This window comes from Cottoperca gobio, chromosome 22, assembly GCF_900634415.1.
Source record: "Cottoperca gobio chromosome 22, fCotGob3.1, whole genome shotgun sequence".
Lineage (NCBI taxonomy): Eukaryota > Metazoa > Chordata > Actinopteri > Perciformes > Bovichtidae > Cottoperca > Cottoperca gobio.
This window is the reverse complement of record NC_041376.1, coordinates 14,930,004-14,949,005: the sequence shown is the minus strand read 5'-3', so window position 1 is coordinate 14,949,005 and position 19,002 is coordinate 14,930,004. Positions and strand designations below refer to the sequence as shown.

At 40.7% G+C, this 19,002-nt stretch overlaps 2 protein-coding genes across 2 annotated transcripts in view; one reads left to right on the top strand and one right to left on the bottom strand.

Moving 5' to 3' along the window:
• Window positions 1-10,367, bottom strand: part of eipr1 (EARP complex and GARP complex interacting protein 1) — a 50,209-nt gene extending 39,842 nt beyond the window's left edge. The window contains exons 1-3 of the mRNA XM_029460098.1: window positions 10,055-10,367; window positions 9,797-9,880; window positions 1,173-1,305 (exon numbers count right to left, since the gene is read on the bottom strand). Coding sequence (XP_029315958.1) covers window positions 1,173-1,305; window positions 9,797-9,880; window positions 10,055-10,096 — 259 coding nt within the window. The 5' untranslated portion in view covers window positions 10,097-10,367. The remainder of the gene's footprint in view (window positions 1-1,172; window positions 1,306-9,796; window positions 9,881-10,054) is intronic.
• Window positions 10,356-19,002, top strand: part of trappc12 (trafficking protein particle complex subunit 12) — a 31,625-nt gene continuing 22,978 nt past the window's right edge. The window contains exons 1-3 of the mRNA XM_029460097.1: window positions 10,356-10,451; window positions 10,905-12,231; window positions 14,255-14,371. Coding sequence (XP_029315957.1) covers window positions 10,417-10,451; window positions 10,905-12,231; window positions 14,255-14,371 — 1,479 coding nt within the window. The 5' untranslated portion in view covers window positions 10,356-10,416. The remainder of the gene's footprint in view (window positions 10,452-10,904; window positions 12,232-14,254; window positions 14,372-19,002) is intronic.

The window sequence follows — 19,002 nt, the reverse complement described above, 5'->3', positions numbered from 1 at the left end:
GGTACTTATCCATAATCAGTGTATTACGGTCGGCATGCCCCCAGTTTGAAGAAGCAGACAGGAGTTACGGAACAGAAGCTAAACATCTAAAACAATAATCAATATCAGTTTAAGTGTGTGACTTCAAATGTACTAAAGTTACACAATAACACTAACTAACTGACTGATGGAGGCAGCAGTAGACCAGCAGCTTCCCGGTTCTGAGAAGGTAAAATTACTGAGTCTGGTTGCTATGGCAAGGGTATAGATGGATATCAAGGCTTCAGAAATATATATATATATATATATATATATATATCACTTCTTTTAGGTTGTTAAAATACGTGTTGCTGCTGCTCTCGCTACAGCATTACATTGCTCAGCTTCTATGCTCGTCCAGTGTGCCGACATCCATCTAATGTAGGGGATACACTGACTATGCATCAGTAACTCAGTACAACCCCTCTTCAGAACATCCAAACTTTGCCTTTAACACAGAGATTTGACTCGTAGAAAGGAAATTGTTAATACAATTCAAATGATAATCTTAATTAGAGTGCCACTGATACACTGGCACTGCAAATACCATCAGGTGATTTTAGATTATTACAGACACACAAGTATTAAAGTACATCAGCTGAAGCATACTAAGAAACAAGGGCGCAGAAATGCAGAGAATAGTTTGTTCATCAAAGTATGTTTTGCTAAATACATGTCTTGGTTACAATTCTTTCTACATTCAAAATCAAAAGAATCCTTGAACGCCTTGAACATTTTAAATGAGTGATAGCGCAGAACACCTTTGTGATACAATTAGCAGAACACCTTACATAAAAGCCCAGATGACGTACATGTGACCTTTTAAGCTTTCTCCTGCCTGACTTTGCAGCCGCTGCTCTTATCCCTCATGTTGTTCGTCATGTTCACACGTTAGTATTGATTCTATCAGACAGGACTTCTTACACAGTTGCTGCTGTCGGACCTGTGAAGACAGACTGGCTGTTATCGATCAGCTGTTAAAGACTAATTACATGTTATGATTCTCCACTAAACTGCATGAGGCCATTAGACGGAAGGGACCAACAGAAAGAGAAAAGAATAGGAAGATAAAGTATGTGGGGGAAAAAAGAGAGATGTTATGCATAACGAGGCAGTGAATGGAGCCAGAGACAGAAGGAAACAGTAGGACTCACTTTTGTTATAGCAGGTGGTAAGCACAGCCTTATCGGCAGGACTAGCGCCAATGTGCCATATCTCCCCAGCTTGGTGCAGAAGGACATTCTTATTAATGATGTTATTCTCATCATCAAAGTCAATGATGTGGATCTGGAAGAAAAGCAGAGACAGAGAGGAGAGATGTGTTGAGGAGGATGCTAGAGTTAAAACACTGTGTGCACCTCCCCTCCCTCCACACACACACACACCAGTTCAAAGCCCCACTCACTCCTCTGATCCCCCTGAAAAAAAGAAGAAGGCTCCTCTTTTTAATATGACAGTAAACGTAATTTCAAGGCAGGCATACTCTTCGGTTCATCCAACCCCCCCCCCCCCCCCGTCAACTTCATACGGCTGAAGACTTTTCATCTTGATTTGGTCTTTAAAACGATGATTAAGACACTTTTAGAAGCCACGTTGGATTCATGGGAGTTCTACATATGACATTTGGAGGAGTCAAAGGAAAAGGAAATCCATATAACTCATCCCATCTTTGTTTTTTACAAGACAAATGGCCCTGCTAAAAGGGGGCTGCGGATGAGGCGCATTATCCAAGAGAGCTTTTCTGTGAAAGGGCTTTAATTGTGTACTTTAAAAAAATGACATTTCTTGGCAGCAGTTGATAATTTAGCTATAGCTATACTTTTGGGCTTTGATCTACATAGTGTGTAATTTATCAGTGAAGTAGAGTGACAGTCTGAGACAATTTAGAAAACATTTCTGTATTCACTGTGTTGTTAACATGTGCTGAAGCTGGAAAAACCTACAATAATAGAGGAGAAAACTTGGGTTGCACCTTGTGCCATATTTTGACAGAGGGGCGATTGAACCAGTTGTTCCCATGATGGATTTATTTTCTTTCTGCTGAATGTAATAAGAAGCCCTCCTGCTTTTCAACTCCAAGGGACTCATATCAACACATCATTTGCTGTTGATGTTTTATTGCTGAAAACCTTTCTTTTATAATTGTTCTAGACCAGGGGTCTTCAACAATTCTTTTTGTTGTTTTTTGCTTTATCTACAAACAATTTTGCGACCCCCCTGCAGTACCTCCGCGGACCGCCTGGGGAAGACCTATGTACATGTAACATTCAGGCAGAGGAAGAGGACCTGCTCCCTATGTAGATATGAAGGGCTCATTCTAAGCTCCGAAAACACATTATGGCAAAAATCATAATCACAATTATTTTGGTCAATATTTAGATCTCGATGACTTTGGAAACATAATTTATTACAAAGACAATTGTATAGGCTACATTTCAAAGGTAAATGGTAAACTTTGAGAGCATAATTAAGAGGCTAGATCAGGGGGGGCCAACCAGTCAGAGGTTAAGAGCCAGAAATGTTACTATGTTACTGCAAAGAGCGCGCACACACACACACACACACACACACACACACACACACACACACACACACACACACACACACACACACACACACACACACACACACACACACAATATTGAGAGAAATTGAATTAAACCTCTCCTATCAGTATGCAGAGGCCACTTATTATCAACAATGAACATTGTGTGCACTCTCACACACAAACTCTCAGTGTGTTTTATCTTCCTCAGCATGTTGCTTCTTTAAATTAGTGGGACTTCTGACACTCCTTGCCTTGAACAATCCTCCTCAAATCTGGCTTGTATTCCGTCGTGGTCACTCCAAGCAATTCTTTCACGTGTGTGTCAGTCAGAACAGATCGATACTTTGATTGCACGCGTTTCAGGGTAGATAACACCGACATTGATAGTAGCTTGAGCACAGCCCGTTTGACATTGGGATATTTTTCCATTGGCACAGTTTTCCAGAACTCAAGGGTCCCTTCACTCAGAACAAGTTTCAGTTGGTCTTCCTCAGAAAGTTCAATCATCTCCAACTGGGCCACCGCCTCGTCCGTGACTAGCGGAGCATTTAAACAGTCCGTCTCAGCATTAAAAGGGTCGACGAGGAACGTAATCTGTGACCTTTTCAGCTGTAGCTCATGGAACCGGGTTGCACAGTTTCGTGCAGGGTTTCAACCAATGTTGCATATCGGGCTGTTTGCCTTCTCAGGGTGGCACCAGTGGCTTGTCCGCTTGCTTTTAGCAGAGAGGGAAAATGCTCTAATTCTCCAAGCAACTTGATATGATGCAAGCGTTACGCTCTCCGAGTGCTTCGTTATTTTTTTGAAAAACTGTGTGTGCTTTTCTGCCTGACTTTTCAAGGTGTTTAACTTCTGCTTGAGAAGTTCAGTACCTTTTGGGAATTCCTGGTCGATGTTAGCATGGAGTGAGGTGAAATGGCGCTGAAGATTTGAAGCCTTGAAATGGAAATGGAAATGGTAGCTGTGAGCAAATCTTTTCTGAAGAGTGGACAGTATTTGTTTCCCGTTTGATTTAATTCATTTTGAATCAAGCAGCTCAGCAAATGAGTCACTTTGAATAACTGATGTTAAAACCTTGAAATACGCAGCATCAATACTAATTGGGATAAGAATACCAAGAATGATATTGAACACTCTTTCGTTGGCAGGCGAGAAACCTGAAATGTTATATATAGGTTATTCCCAAAAAAGCTATAGATGTTCAACACTATTTAAAACTGTCAGTTAAGGCATCGAAAGATGGCTGATACTCATACTCTTCTTCTCTTGATCAAACTGTACTTTTACTCAGACAAAGGTCTTGTAAAGATGCTTGTGTTCAGACAACATTGAACACTTAAACTTACACTTGTTAACAGTTACACCTGAACTACTATATGCCATAAGGCACCTGAAATACTTACAGGTTTCCTTGACCTGGTTTAATGCCAAGACCTGAGCTGCACTTGAAAACAAATCAACAGTTGTCTAGACTTTACAGCAAACAAGCTAAACTTTTATCCATAAGAAGTTAATAGAAACTCCTCCTTACAGAGTTCTTTTATTAGATGGAAATCTATTCCAAGAGGGTCCTCAATTCAATGCAGTTCAGGGCCTACAATGCAGTAAAACAGTGAGGGTCTCAAGGTTTGATCAGACAATTAATGGCGGTTTCTCCCATAAGAGAGACACTTACAGCACCTTGGGGGACCGTTAATGGGGTTGCACTGGACAATAACTCCTGCTAGGCACTTCCACTTCCCTTCCCTGTACTACTTTTACAGGCTGAAAAACAGGATGAAAGGAGAGAGCGTGAGGAGGAGGAGAAGAGCATCGTACCGCCAGCATCCTTCAGCCTCCTCAAAGTCAGCTAGGCGGCTATTAACCTTGGGTTGGACTGCATCGAGCAAAAAATTATTACGCAAAGTTATAATTTTATGGTGGTGTGGGAGCGGTACAAATAAATTCAGGCTGGCGGGACAGGGTAATTGGAGGGCCTAGTAATAGGGTCCCCCCGAATGAACCTAGGTGTGAGGGGAGAGAGAAGTTCCAGCCCTCCTCCTCCAGGTGATTTATCCCTCATTCTTCCAGGCTTGGGGAGTGACTCATAGCCTTCAGCCACTTGGGCACCCAGCCCAGCGCTTTTAATTATGTGCCGATGGTGGGAGGAATCGAGGCAGGGAAGGGGAGAGGAGGGAGGTCGGGAACAGGGGGTAAGGGAAGGATAAAGCCAAGCTGGCTCATGGCCCCCACTTCAGGGGCCTTTCGCTAAAGCTCTTTAGCCGCACAGATGACAGTAAGCGGGGCGGAGGAGTTGCGAGCGGGTGAGAGGTGCCAAGCTCGGGCGCTTTATCTCGTTAGCAGCCTTAAATGCCATGCCGACGTGCCCTCCTATTTGTCATTCCAGCTATTGGTCTCTGAGGGATTTGAGAGGTGCTCTGCGAGTTAAGAGAGACATTTCCACCCTGCATTATGCTTAATGGGAGGTGGAGAGGCCAGCAGGCTTATGGATACAGAAGAAGCTATCAGGGCTGAAATGCCCATCGGAAAAACATTTTTCACATTGCAAGTTCAAACTTAGACCAACTAAGCTTACCAATGTTGGCCAGCAAACTTATGCAGAGTGGAAAGGACAATGAGCTTCATGAATAAAACGGACAGCACTGCAATTCAAATGTAGGGTTATCTCAAAGAACATAACCCGAAAGATGAATAATGATCCCCTGTTTGATTTTACAGCTTTGAAGGCTCTTTGACATGAAACTATCAGAAAACCAACCACACATCAAGTTAAGTAAAGTATTTAAAAACATTTGTTTTTTAAGTTTAACAACATGGGTACATCAGCCAGAAGTAACAGCAATCCAGTCACACTAAAGGTCCTTTACATACGTTGCATACCACACTGTGTTAGATGGGTCTAATCATTTTGAGAGGGTAAGAGTGTGCAAAGAATGCGCGGTGAATGTAAATTAAGAAAATGTCCAAGCAACTTCCATGCTTATGTTTTGTAAATGCTGCAACACAAAAGAGAGAGCTGTAGAGCTAGCACGGTGCCTTCTTAAAGAATCTGATCAAAATGGTGGTTACAATTTTGCATTGACTCGTGTATGTTGAGTCCTCTCATGCTCCATTACAATGACTAGGTTTGTAGACATTGGCTGTAGTATCAGTCACATTGACACATCTTTGTTTGAGCTATGTTTTGACGCAATTAATAAAGAAGTAGGGACAGCGGTGCACACTTTGGGACATACATTCAGTTGTACACACTAAAAAAAAAAAAGGTACAGAATACCTTTTCTAAAGATTTAAAAATGAGCGATGATAGAGATGTTCAAAGAATTGCGTACTTTCACATCTCTACACACCTAGCCAATTTCCGAAAGTTACAAAAAATTGAAATCGGAAAGGGGTTTCAGACGCCGGTATGATACATTTCTTTTTAATCATATCGAGGACTAGAACTGCCAGAATTTGGCGGGGTAAAAAGCCGACCGTCATAGAGAGGGGGCAGATTTCATTTAAATATGGGGATAACGCCGCAGATTTTCAGTCTCTCCTGGAAGACATTTATAGTGTAACACTCAGTCGTTCACTTTATAGTTGACAGCAAAAGTTGTGTAAAGAAAAATGAGAGAAGTTCTAAACCTGGCTTCTTTCTGCGCTGGGCACCAAAATAGGAGGACTTCAACATCAGGAAGTTCAGGTCGGGGCTCTGCTTGCGACCGTGACGAAAACCAGCCCACTATCTTCAGTAAGTGGATCTGGTGTCCACATGAAAACAGAATTCAGCATCTAAATTAGTCGACGGCGTTGGATTGTGCATTCCTTATAGTGCAATGTCGGACCACCGTTTTGGATTGACTCCTTTTTTCACTAATGTCAACTTTCATCTGAGACCTCACAGAATGGCAGTCTACAGTGGCCTTAAAGCCAACAGACCAATGAATAAATGAGCAATACGCACCATTACATAAATCTAATAACTGTACTAAGATTATTAACACTACTATTGAAGAATATGCCTCTGGTTTTCTTGTTTTTCAGCTCTGTGCTTACAGTATGCCGGAATGGAGAAAAGTGTTAGGAGGAGTATATTAAGCTACTGACAGAGTGTAATAAGAAATCACACAGATCGACTGGGCTGCATTGTCACTATTCCCAACAAGCTCCGTATTAGACTCGCTACACAAGACTTGGATTGAACTACGTCTGTATTCAGTGCCAGACCGTTTTCACACTGAAGTCTGCCAGGAAATAGGCTTGTTTCTTCAAGGCAGAAATGCTGTATATATCTGTGTGTGTGTGTGTGTGTGTGTGTGTGTGTGTGTGTGTTTTCTCTCTATCAGAGAGCTAATTATTTCTCCCCCGTTTAGAGCCAACTGTTTCTGTCATCTGTCTCTGTAATGACCTCTGCAAGATGTGCATGCATGCACACACCCCACTCTCTATCTGTTTCTCCTACAAACACACTCGCAGCACAAACCTTCACCGACACACATGATATACAGACCTTTTCTTAAGAACCATAGACAGACACACACACACACACACACACACACACACACACACACACACACACACACACACACACACACACACACACACACACACACACACACACACACCTACTTGTAGTCCCAAAGTGGTGCCTAAACAACAATTGATAAATTGATTTATTAATTGACACAAAATTCATTCACAAGAATTTTGATAACAGCTTGGCGCTTAAACAATTGGTCAACTGACAGACAATTAATTCATAACTACAGTATTTTGATCAATATATTTTTTTTATCATATTAAAGCAAAAACTATAAACATTTACTGATTCCAACTTCTGACATATGAGAATGTCCCACTTTTCCTTGGCTTTCATTATATTAACATTTGTCTCTGTTTTCTGATGTTTTATAGAGCAAACAATTAAGCAAAAAAATAACAGCGGTATGTTTTATCAAGCAAAAATGCCATAATCACATTTCAGATGCTAGTCCCAGCAAGATTTGCTGCATTTCTCTGGTTTAGTTTATATCACATAAAACAAACAAATGTTGTTTGGACAAAATAAACAAACGTGATGATTTCAACGTGGGCCATGGGAAATTGTGATTGGCTTTTTGTACTATGTTCTGACATTTTGCAATAAAAACGTTTTTAATTTAAGGCTGCAACTAACAATTACTATGGTTACTGATTATTCAGTTGATTTTCTTTTTTTATTAATTGTTTGGTCTATAAAATGTTCAAAATTTGCTGAAAAATGCCCAAAATAACAAATCCCATGGTGATATTGTTTCATCCTGCTCTTTTAGTCCAAGTAAGAGTTTCAATTAATAATAATAATAATAATAATAATAATAATAATAATAATAATACAAATCAGTGAAGAGCAGAAAATCCTCACATTTAAGTAGCTGGAAGCAGCAAATATTTGGCATATTGTGGGAGATCTTTTTTCTGATAAGTGGAACGCTTCGGTAGCCGAGTGGTTACAGCGTATGCCATATTACCGCAACATCCTTCAAAGCACACATACATATACACATATTACACATATACAAAAGCACAATACCAAGGACAAGAAAAAAACTCTGGTTATCTTAAATCTAAACCTAAAATATGTGTACTATATTGTCTTACCTAAAGAAAAGGAACTAACCACAACCTAATGTGAACCTAAAGACAACCTTGGCTTTAGGACGGGCAATTAATAGTATGAATGGATGAAGACATTTAATAAGCCACAGATTATCAGCAATACAAGGTTACAAACAATGTCCATTTGTAAATACTATACTTGCCAGGTGTGTTCTTTAGTTTTCTGAGAGGTTGTTTGTTTTATATTATGTCAAGTATTTAATTTAATTTCACATTTAATGTGGAGTAAAAATCTTCTTCAGCTTTTTTTTTCTCTCTAAATCTTTGCAGTTATTTATGATTATGGTTTATATGCTGATTTTTTTCATGAACCTTAGATCTAAAGTATGCATCTTTATGCTCACACATACCAGGAAAACAAAAGTATCCTGATCTTTTGGCTCTTTGGGTCTATTCAAGCAGGTTCAAGCAGTTGTAACCTGTTTACAGTTTGCAGGACTAAGCCCTGTTGTGTGACAACAAGACCCTAAAAGATATAGCTCATCCTTTCGGCACTCAAATCCTGATTGTCTTGAAAAAGGTTGAAGGTGGCCACAAATATATTTTCTGACTAAAATCAGAACTGTTGGATCTTACATTGAGGTCTTAAAATGAACATACACAATTAAGTTTTTAACTTTAATTGGCCCGTCTAACTTCATGTCATCATGTTGGCCCATCATGCTTTCTTGCAAGAACTTCAGAATCATCTTTGACTCTCATTTGAATTTTAAAACTGAAATGCGATGCAAGAGGTTATTTGGTCTTGCTTTTAACATTTCACATATATTCAACACAAGTCTGTTCGCCTCTGACCTGACCTAGAGAAAGTTATATATTCATTCATTTGATCTCAATTACCTCCACCCACTCTCTGCTACATGTTATACTATTGTAAAACAAATAACTTAATCATCTGCAATTGATAAAAAAAATACAGTTTTAAATTTCAAAAGCTTCAAATTATTTTAATTTAAAAGATCACATAACCCCTATTTCGGCCAACTTTTTTTATTTTGAGACATTATGAAAATAAACTGAAAACAGAAAGTTAACTAACCATCCACTTTTTTGTCAAGCTATATTTCTGAAATCTTAATATCATAATAAAAAGAAAAAAGTTCAAATAGAAACAAAGGAACTCAAAGTTAAAACTGTTTAAAAAATCCCTTAATGGATATTTTGAACAGTATCTTAAAAATGAGCCTAAATCACATATTTTAAACCTAGCTTTTAACGGATAATCATTTGAATTGATTCAAATTAAACCAAATATATGTTTATGTTTTCCTGCATTTAGCCTAGATGTATATTTTACATTTTATATATATTGTTGTTGTTGTTATTGTTGTTGTTGTTGTTGTTGTTGTTGTTATAATTACTGAGCTGAGCAGATATAGCATCATGTATCTCTCAAGAAGAAAGGGTCAGGCAGTAGACATCAGGATACTTGCAAAACGCTTTGTTTCCATTATTATTTTTCAAAAGACAAAAACATTGTGATTGTCTGGGGACAATGAAGTGGAGCCCATTGTTTCCTGTTGCACACAACTTTCTTCCCATGGCTTTAAATGGTATGAGATGTCCGTCATGAAATATTTTTCTTACCTGGTTGTCAAATTTCAGTGACTGTGTGCCCACAAGGAAACGAATGGCATCAGTTTCAGCTGTCTGGGCAGTAAGTGCTCGTGCCTGCAAAGTAGATACAAAATAACATGACTGTCCATTCTCATGAAAACGTTTTCATGAAGAAAATAATATTCAAACAGAGTAACGTAGATATTCTGAGAGTTGCTAATAAGTGAAATAGAATAGAGTAGAGCTATCTTTCACTCGGGTAAATACTAATGAATGGTGTGGCAGTACCTGGAATTCGAGACCATAAATGACAGGAGCGTCGTCCTCCATGCTTCAGTCTGTTTCCCAGAGTAAGAGCTTTCTAATCTTTTTTGTTTGTGTTTTTTTTAAACTTCGTTTCACGGTGAAAACCCTAGAAAAATCCTGTAACTGTGCTACGTACTGCACAAAACACAACACAGTGGCTGCACTTCCGCGATTTAAAAAATGGTCATAAATGAAGCGTACAACTAAAATACGTAACGGCCGTCGTGCAACGTTATATATGCTTTTAAAAGTACGTAGAAGAAGCCTAAGAATACTAAAAAACGGTGCAATGAAATTTGTCTACTCTGGAATACCGTACATTTAGCTTCCCTTTGTAGCTGCGCATGCGCAGTAGAGTTATATCTGTCAGTGCAGTAAGGTAAGAAACATAATCGTGTTTGTTTCAGTTTTGTATTTGTTGTCTGTCTTTGCGTAGTGATATCGATATCACGGTTGTATGTCTCTTACTTTTTAAAGCGTAGACTGCTATAAGTCAAGCATGTATCTTACATTTTGAACCAGCTGCTCAGCTAAGTTAGCGTACGATAGCCAACCGGCTAATATAGCATTAGCGAGATAGCTAGTACCAAACAGACAACAATCCTCCGATATCTCGGGGAACGGCTCTTTCGTGACAGGACATTAAGCATGAATAAAAAGCGTGAAACTGACTTAGTTCAATGTTAGCTCAATGTTTACGGAAGAACTTGTAAACAATAGCGTTTCCTTATAATGACAGGAAGTGACAAGTGCTGCAAAGTGTTGTACAATTACGCACAGAATATATGTTAATATTAAATCACAAGGGTAATGTCATGTGTTGAATTGTTAGGAGCAGTAAGATGGACAGTGGGGAGGCTCTGTCTCAGCGGCCAGTCACTTTGGACATCACAGTGGAAGATGTAACCAATGAAGCCCCAAACCCAGATCCTCCAGAGCTAACCACCAGCCAAACCCCTCCCAGAGACAATGTTGTTCCCAAGGAAGACAGCATCGACTTGGGCGGAGAGTTTGCCACCCCCCAGGAAGAAAGCAGCACTACACCTTCAGAGAGCCTGATGGACAAGTTCAATGATCAGATGATGGAGAGCGTCATGATTTCTGACTCGCCTAATAACAGTGAGGAGGACGATGTAGCTCCCATTGACTCCTTTCTGGATGGAGTAGAGGAAGAAGATAATTCACAAGAGACATCAGGCGACCAAGAGGAACAAAGTGAAATTGGACAAAATACGACCGAGATTAAAGTTTCAATGGAGGAAGAGGAGAAAGGTGTTTCTGTGGAGAAAGTAGATGAGGACACAAAGGAGCATGTAGACACTCAAGAGCAGGTCACAGCCTGTATTTCACTTGAAGTTAACGCACTGAGCCTATCTGATCTTAAAAGTGGAGAACCAACACCACTAGAAGCTAAAGAGACAAGCCCAAAAGACGAACCTGTGCCGGTGTGCACCATATTCAGCCAGGGCACCCATCCAAAGTCTCTAGTGCCTGATGGCTTCCAGCCCACCCTCATCAAGTCCCCCAGTTTTAGCATGGGGAGTGGTGGCGGAAGCAATGAGGCAGTAACCCCCAGCAAGCTGATGGCTCCCCTCGTGTGCCAGCCCAGCCCCAGCCTCAGTAAATTCTTCACTGACAATGGACAGGTCAATCCAGCCTCTGACTTCTTTGATTCCTTTACTGTCCCCTCTTCCTTCATCTCAGTTTCAAACCCAAATGCTGACATTCCTCCTGGCCCCACCCCAGCGCCCATAGCCCCCACCCCTGAGCGCCAGCTCTCTTCCACCTCCTCCTCCATCTCCACCCCCGGTGGACCTCTGGACTCTGGTGCTCCCACTCCTAGTTCAGTGTTTGGTCCTGCCCCTACCGAATCCACTGCCAAGGCCATACCTCCTCCACCCCAAGCAGCCCCGGCTCCAACTCAAGCCCCTGCCACTCAGCCGCAGCCCTTCAACCAGCTCCAGGCTGTGTTCTCTGGGAGCGATGACCCATTTGCAACGGCGCTGAGTCTGAGTGAGGTGGATAGGCGCCATGATGCCTGGCTGCCATCTGAGGAGAGCAGGAAGGTGTTGATCTCTGTGGCCACCCAGCAGTACGGCCCAGCCTATGTAGAGACCAACAAACTGACTATGCCTGGACTCAAGTTTGACAACCTTCAGGTAGGACAAGCACTTGAGCAGTAAATGCTTATCATATCAACATGTCATCAACATATGTCTTTAGAAAGCCAAAAATGTATCCTCATTAAAAAATAGTAATAGATGTTTGAGATGGATGCCCTTCTATTTAAAAGGACACTCTACCAATGTTACACTTGTCCTTCACTTAATACATCATAAGAAGTACGAGTCGACCTGTGATAACAGTTGATAGACCACACATTTTTACCAGAAAGCCTGCATTACAAACTACATTTGTGGGGTTTGAAAGACTGGACTGGCATTGTGTCATCAAGTGTCATTCGCCAAGTGGGAAAAGAATCGCGCTGTGTTTCGTAAGGAAAGTAATAGGAAAACCTGATGACTTGATATCAATGGGGAGCTAGTTCCACCATTTTGGAGCCAGGATAGCAAGCAGGCAGGTTTTATTTGAGGAGTATCTGGGTCCAACTCGCAGTGAGGGAGCAGCGAGCTGATTGGCCAATGCAGAGCGAAGTGAGCGGGCTGGGGTATATGGTTCGATCATGGCCTGCATGTAGGAAGGGCCTGATCCATTCACAGCACTGTAGGCCAGCACCAGTGTATTGAAGCAGATTTGGGCAGCTACTGGTAACCAATGAAGGGAGCGGTGTAATCTGGGAGAACTTGAGTAGGTTAAAGACCAGTTGGGCTGCTGCATTCTGGATGAGCTGTGGAGGTCGAATGTCACATGTAGGGAGTCCAGCGAGGAGGGAGTTGCAGTAGTCACACCGTGAGATGACAAGAGCCTGGACCAGAACGTGTCGCCTTCTGGGTCACCTTTTTCTTTTGAGGTACCTGTATGTACCGGTCTATTGGCCCTACCACACAAGTAAAGTCTAACAAAAGATACTATTGAGTTGCATCATGGGAAATGTAGGATCCATTGTTTTTGGAGCTTGACCCAGACACCTCGTGCTTCGTTTTTGACCATTACTTTTTAAAAACCAGTCTTTGGCAAGGCTGTAAGACTTTGTGGAACCTTTAACATAATGAACAAGGCTTATTTTTAGTTTTGAATTATATTATAATGAAACTAGGATTTTGAGTCATTGTTGTACAGAATCTTTTTGTTTACATGAAATGAAAAAAGCAATTGTTTCTTACATTGATTTATGTCCCACGGTAGTGATATCTGTAACAGGGATTGTTATCATTACTATGATATTTATTTTTTCATTGTTGTCAAAATTGTTGACCTTCATGCTAGCTAATGGAAACGCTTGCAAGACACTTTCTTGTGCATTATTTTATGTATTGTTTTAGAGATTGTCGTGATATGTTAAAAAGCCTCTGATCTATAATGGCAAGGCATTTATTAGCGTTAGGCTCCACCTTGATCATCCTGATTTGTTCTTCTGTCTATAGCAGAATGACAGTGGTTTCAGTCAGACCTTTCTTCTGCTCCGGCACAACAGATAGCGGAGACAGTTGTCACTTGTCTAGAAGTACACATACACACACCCTTACTTGGCTATTGTGTCACCATATCCTGTTTTTTTCCCCCTCATAAACACCCTCTGAGCTCCTTCAACAGTAATATTTATTCATAATAACAACCCTGAGTGATGAAACATCAATTCACTTATTTATTCAATTGAATTTTATGGTGTACGTCCACCTCCCAGCTTAGATTGTGTTCATTATCCCCTCAGTGGGTTTGAATGCCTGCTTGAATAAATGAATACAAATCAAGGATTTTTTTCCGTCAAATGGTGTTTTTGCCCACTAAGAGCCAGTTTTCAGCAAACAAATTAGATCCACTCTAAGTCTGGATTAAAGACAGCATTTTCGGTCTGTTTTTTGTTTCATTCTTTTTTGGGCTTAATATTGTTTTGCTGATTGTTATTCTGTACAAATCAAGGGATGTCCAGGTCAAGTTTTAATGTTTTTTTTTTTGCCTGCAGGTAATATTCAGGTTCTGTCAGCATGATAGCTCTCATGTCTCTTGCTTGTACACATCTATTATGGTGTTAAATGTATGAATGTGTGTGTTTGGCTGCAGGGCGATGCTGTAAAAGACTTAATGCTTCGTTTCCTGGGAGAAGCGGCAGCAATGAAGCGGCAGGTCCTCACCGACGATTCTGTGGAACAGTCCTTCACAGGGCTCAAACGGCTCATTGTAAGTCATCCTCTGTACTTTTTGTTAATGTTCACCTCCGAGGCTCCGAACATCATTCACTGTTATTTCAGCTTTGGTGCTCATTTATTGTCTTTGCATGATTTGCATGCAGTTGGAAAAACCTCTTAGCTTGACCTTTCACTCTTGACCCTGAAATTGCTGTTGACAAAACAATCTCCCCTCAAGGTCCACTTACAAGCTTGTGCCAGAGCTTTAAACTTTATCACACGGTCTGCATCAGCAGATGAGTTTTGCTTTGTTGTCATGTTCAACGTTTTCATTATTTCATATATCTACAGTTCCATGGCAACTGAGCTATCTTCATCTCCTGATGAGGCCTGCCTAATCTGGTTGGAAACTCCAGAACAAATAAGGAAGTGGACCCTGAGAGGGCTTTGTTTTATCAACAGCTTCTTAGCATGTTTAAGTCAAATTGTTTGTTAATATGAGATCTCATACGTTAACATAAAACAATACCAGAAAAAAAAACCTGCGATAAAATGCAGGTGAAAATTAGACTTGCAAGTTACAATGTATGCATTCCCCACCAAAGACACACACATCACACACACCTTTTCACCAAGATGCACACTTTCCATTTCTTTGACTGTATACAAATATGTTTATTGTCAATATGTTAAGGTGACATGTGAGTCATGACATGTAGGCTATAATAGGCAGTAAGTGTGGGGTGGCTGCATTGGACTGTATTGTCCAATGAAAAGCCATGACGCCATGAAAAAAAAGTATGTCTCTTAATTCTAGATAACGTGTATTGATGAAATAATAGCCGGGGCAGACCGTCGATCTCAGCGGTTAAGATGACAATTGTCTCTGGTGTCAGGTCATATTGGCCATCGTTCATTTATGCTAATTCCAGAAGTAAATTGATGGCGAGTCAAGATAAAACTTGTCTGTCTAAAGCCACCGTACAACTAGAGTGGACTGAATGTTTGTGTAGGTCCAACAGAGTGATGCGTCTTCTCTCCAGCTGATCGCTTCACGTCATTTTCGGGAGACTCATTATTCCAGTCAAACTTTATATATATATATATATAGTCATATATATATATATATATATATATATATATTTAATATCAATATTATCAAGAACTTAAGCTTTTAAAGTTAATAATTTCCAACCAGGGCCTTTAGCATTTGGATCATATAGTTTGTGATTAAGTAGGCTACAGCTATTATTTCAGTGTGTGTGTGTGTGTGTGTCTATATATATATATATATATATATATATATATATATATATATATATATATATATATATATATATATATATATATATATATATATATATATTAGGTAAACGTTAGTAGATACCCAATATTAAAAGACTCTGATCGTAAATGGGGTCAAAAACCTTGAATGGGACATCCGTAATAATAATTCAGAGTAGAATATCACACGCACATAACAAGTCAAAACAAATTGAAGCAGTTTCTCCAGCTTCTGAATCAGTGACTTTAGGTCATGTGAATGTGCAGTACAGCCGTTGCTTTCTGGGAAGATTACCTCACTTTCTGGAGGTAAATGACAAACTCACCAGTGGGTTACCACAGCTTAACGTCCTGCGGTTTCTGCAGTGTGTCTGACCTTTTGACAGCCAGCCTGTAGAGTCACTGGTTGTACTGAGACTGCTGGGTGGTCAGGCCTCAGCTGACTGAAAACAGTGAATCATTCGTCTCCTTTCTTTTCATATTATGTTGCTCTGCTATTCTTCTGCCAAGCATAAAAATGCCTGTCTTTCTTTGTGACCGCACAGTCTCGCCTCATTCCCTTTCCTGCTGCCATCTATCTATCTCTCCTGCCCTCATGCGTTCCCTCCATCATCATTTCTGACCCACAAATGACCCTGAGAGACCGTTGTTATTTAAAACATATGCACAGCAGCAGCAGACAGTGTGATGGAGAGAGGGGGAGAGGAGGATGGGGGGAGGTGGAGTGGAGAGGTGGAGATCCACTCGGCTCACAAGCTCTTTTCTCCTGCTGTGCCCATGTATTATGCATGGGACTGCTGTGCATATTTCAAGGGCCTTCTGGACTTGGTGTATATATATATATACACACACACACAAGATGGTACTTTCAGCTGTGTGTGTGTGTGTGATACACTGTCTGTCAATTGGTGTGGGTGGCTCCCTGGAGCAAGAGGCAAAAGAAAGGAGAGAGACGGGCAGAAAGGTAACGGAGGCCTACAGGAGAGATGTCAAGGAATGACAAGCAAAGAAAGAAAGAGAAAGCAATGTGTTGTGTGTGTGAGAGAGAGAGAGGGAGCGATGTGGAGGCAGGAAAGGGCTTCACCTGGCCCTAAGCGCACGCACACACACACACACACTTTTATTTTACTTTGGAATGTGGAGAGCTGCTGTGAGTTTGAATCTTTAGATGCTTCTAAATGAGATTTCTTGATTATTCGCAGTAAATAATCATTAATGGCAGGGTCTTTAACATCACTAGATAACATAAAAAGCAGCCCCTGTTCAGACATATTAAAGTATTACATTTCAATTTACTTTACTTAAGTTATTTCTTGTAAGTTATTATTGTGCTGCGTTCAGAAATTTAGAAAGGGATCATTAAAAAAGAAACATCATTCAAAATGAAGGATGGACAAAGGATTCGTGTTGTGGACATCCATGCCTTTCATCTTAATGCTGCTCTCACTCCTGAGTGTAAGGTGCAGATCTTGTCATGTGATTTGCGTAACGTTTTGCCATGTTGTTCAGAGTCCAGGGACATTTACTCATTTACTCATATATACAGACAGACAGGGATTCTTTGTTTTACCGTTAGATATTCCTCAGAGGAGGAATCCAGAAGTCTTTGCCTTTTTATTTTCCACTGATCCAGCAGATCACAATGTCCATTTATCCTGAGAAATATCTCACCACCAACAAGATGGATTGGCCCAACATTTTAAACAGACATTCATGGTCCCCAGACGACATGTCCTGATGACTCTGGTGATCAACACTGTCTCAACAAATTTGGTGCAGACATTTGTCCCCCTCTGGATGAATTGTAATAATTGTAATGTGGTTTATTACCAAATGCTTGCTAAACTAAGGACATTCCCATCAGCCTCAGCTGTACTTTTTGTTTACTGATAATTAGCAAATGTTAGTAGCTTGACAACATGCTAAATCAAGGTACATGGTAAACAACATCTGCTAAACATCAGCATGTTTGTCTTATCATGGTTAATGTGCCGACTTCAGTATTTAGTACAGCCTCACTGAGCTGCTTGGCCGTAGACTGTTAGTCTTGCTTACTTATATTCAAGTCAAAAGTACCTGATTATTGATAATGTTACCACATTTTCAATTTCATATTGTCAAAGTCATGACATGTAAGTACACAGGACAAAACCTTTTATTTTTTTGGTCATGGTCATGGTACAAATGAGTAGAAAAAAAGGCTTAGATTTTGCTGTGATCAATATTAAGCCACCAAGATATATTCCACTTCGTATAATTTGATACTTGTGATCCCTGAAAGGAAATTCTCTTTTCACTTCCCTATTTCTCACCAGAAGTGCAAAGGTCAGAGTGGGCTACAGAGCAGCTCTGTAGCTGCTCCTTGAGATTCAATATCTGGTTCAACAACTCTTCAATATGGCTGGTGATTGCCAACAGAGACTTTTACCCAGGGCCTCCAGCTGAATGGCAACCTCTCTACTCCCTGCATCACCCAGTGTGGAGCAAACACATCCTGCTCACTAATAAGGAGCTCTGCTTGGTCTAGATCAGAGCAGCCCCCCCCTGTGATGGCTTTGCTGACATGATAATCATTGACTGAGTCACTCCTACTGATTAATGAATCAGACGCCATCTGCATTCTCCATGTACTACCATTCACTTGCATTCATATGATTTACTTGCCAATAAATTATGAAATATCCAAACTTCTAAGATCAAATAAACGTATAGATCAAAGCTGCCGTAGGTGATGTAGCTCACTTAGCTGGGTGGGGAAGTTGAAAATGAGAAAATGAGGATGTGCACAACATGCACTTACTCGCATACATACACAGGTAAGTGGAAATGTCAGTAAGCTCGTGGACATCAAAAGTGTAGCCTGGTGCAGCTTTATGTTGTCAAGACAGCTGATCAATCACATAGAATCTGGGATCATGTTGTCAGCTGTCATCATCCTTTGTGTAGGCCTTGGATGGAGATAGTCAGTTCAGTGTGTGTGTGTGTGTGTGTGTGTGTGTGTGTGTGTGTGTGTGTGTGTGTTGTGTGTGTGTGTGTGTGTGTGTGTGTTGTGTGGCGCTCTGTGGGGCTCTGCTATGAGCTGGTCATGCTGCAGAGCCAGAGTGTGTCTGCACCCACTGCCACCGTACACTCTCTCTGTTCACACACACATGTGCCCTGAGTACACACTGAATACACTCACAAGAAACTTAAGAAGAAGACCCGGCCTGTCCTCTCGCTCTCTGTAACTTTGTCTGTGTCTCTACCATCATCTGGTGAATGTGGACATCACTCAGTCTCTGTAGGAGAGCTGCCATTACACACACAGAAACACACTCAATACTTCTTTCTGATGAATATTCATATAGAGTAAGACTGCATATGCTTTTTTGTCAAGGATACTTTAGCACTGAAATAGGC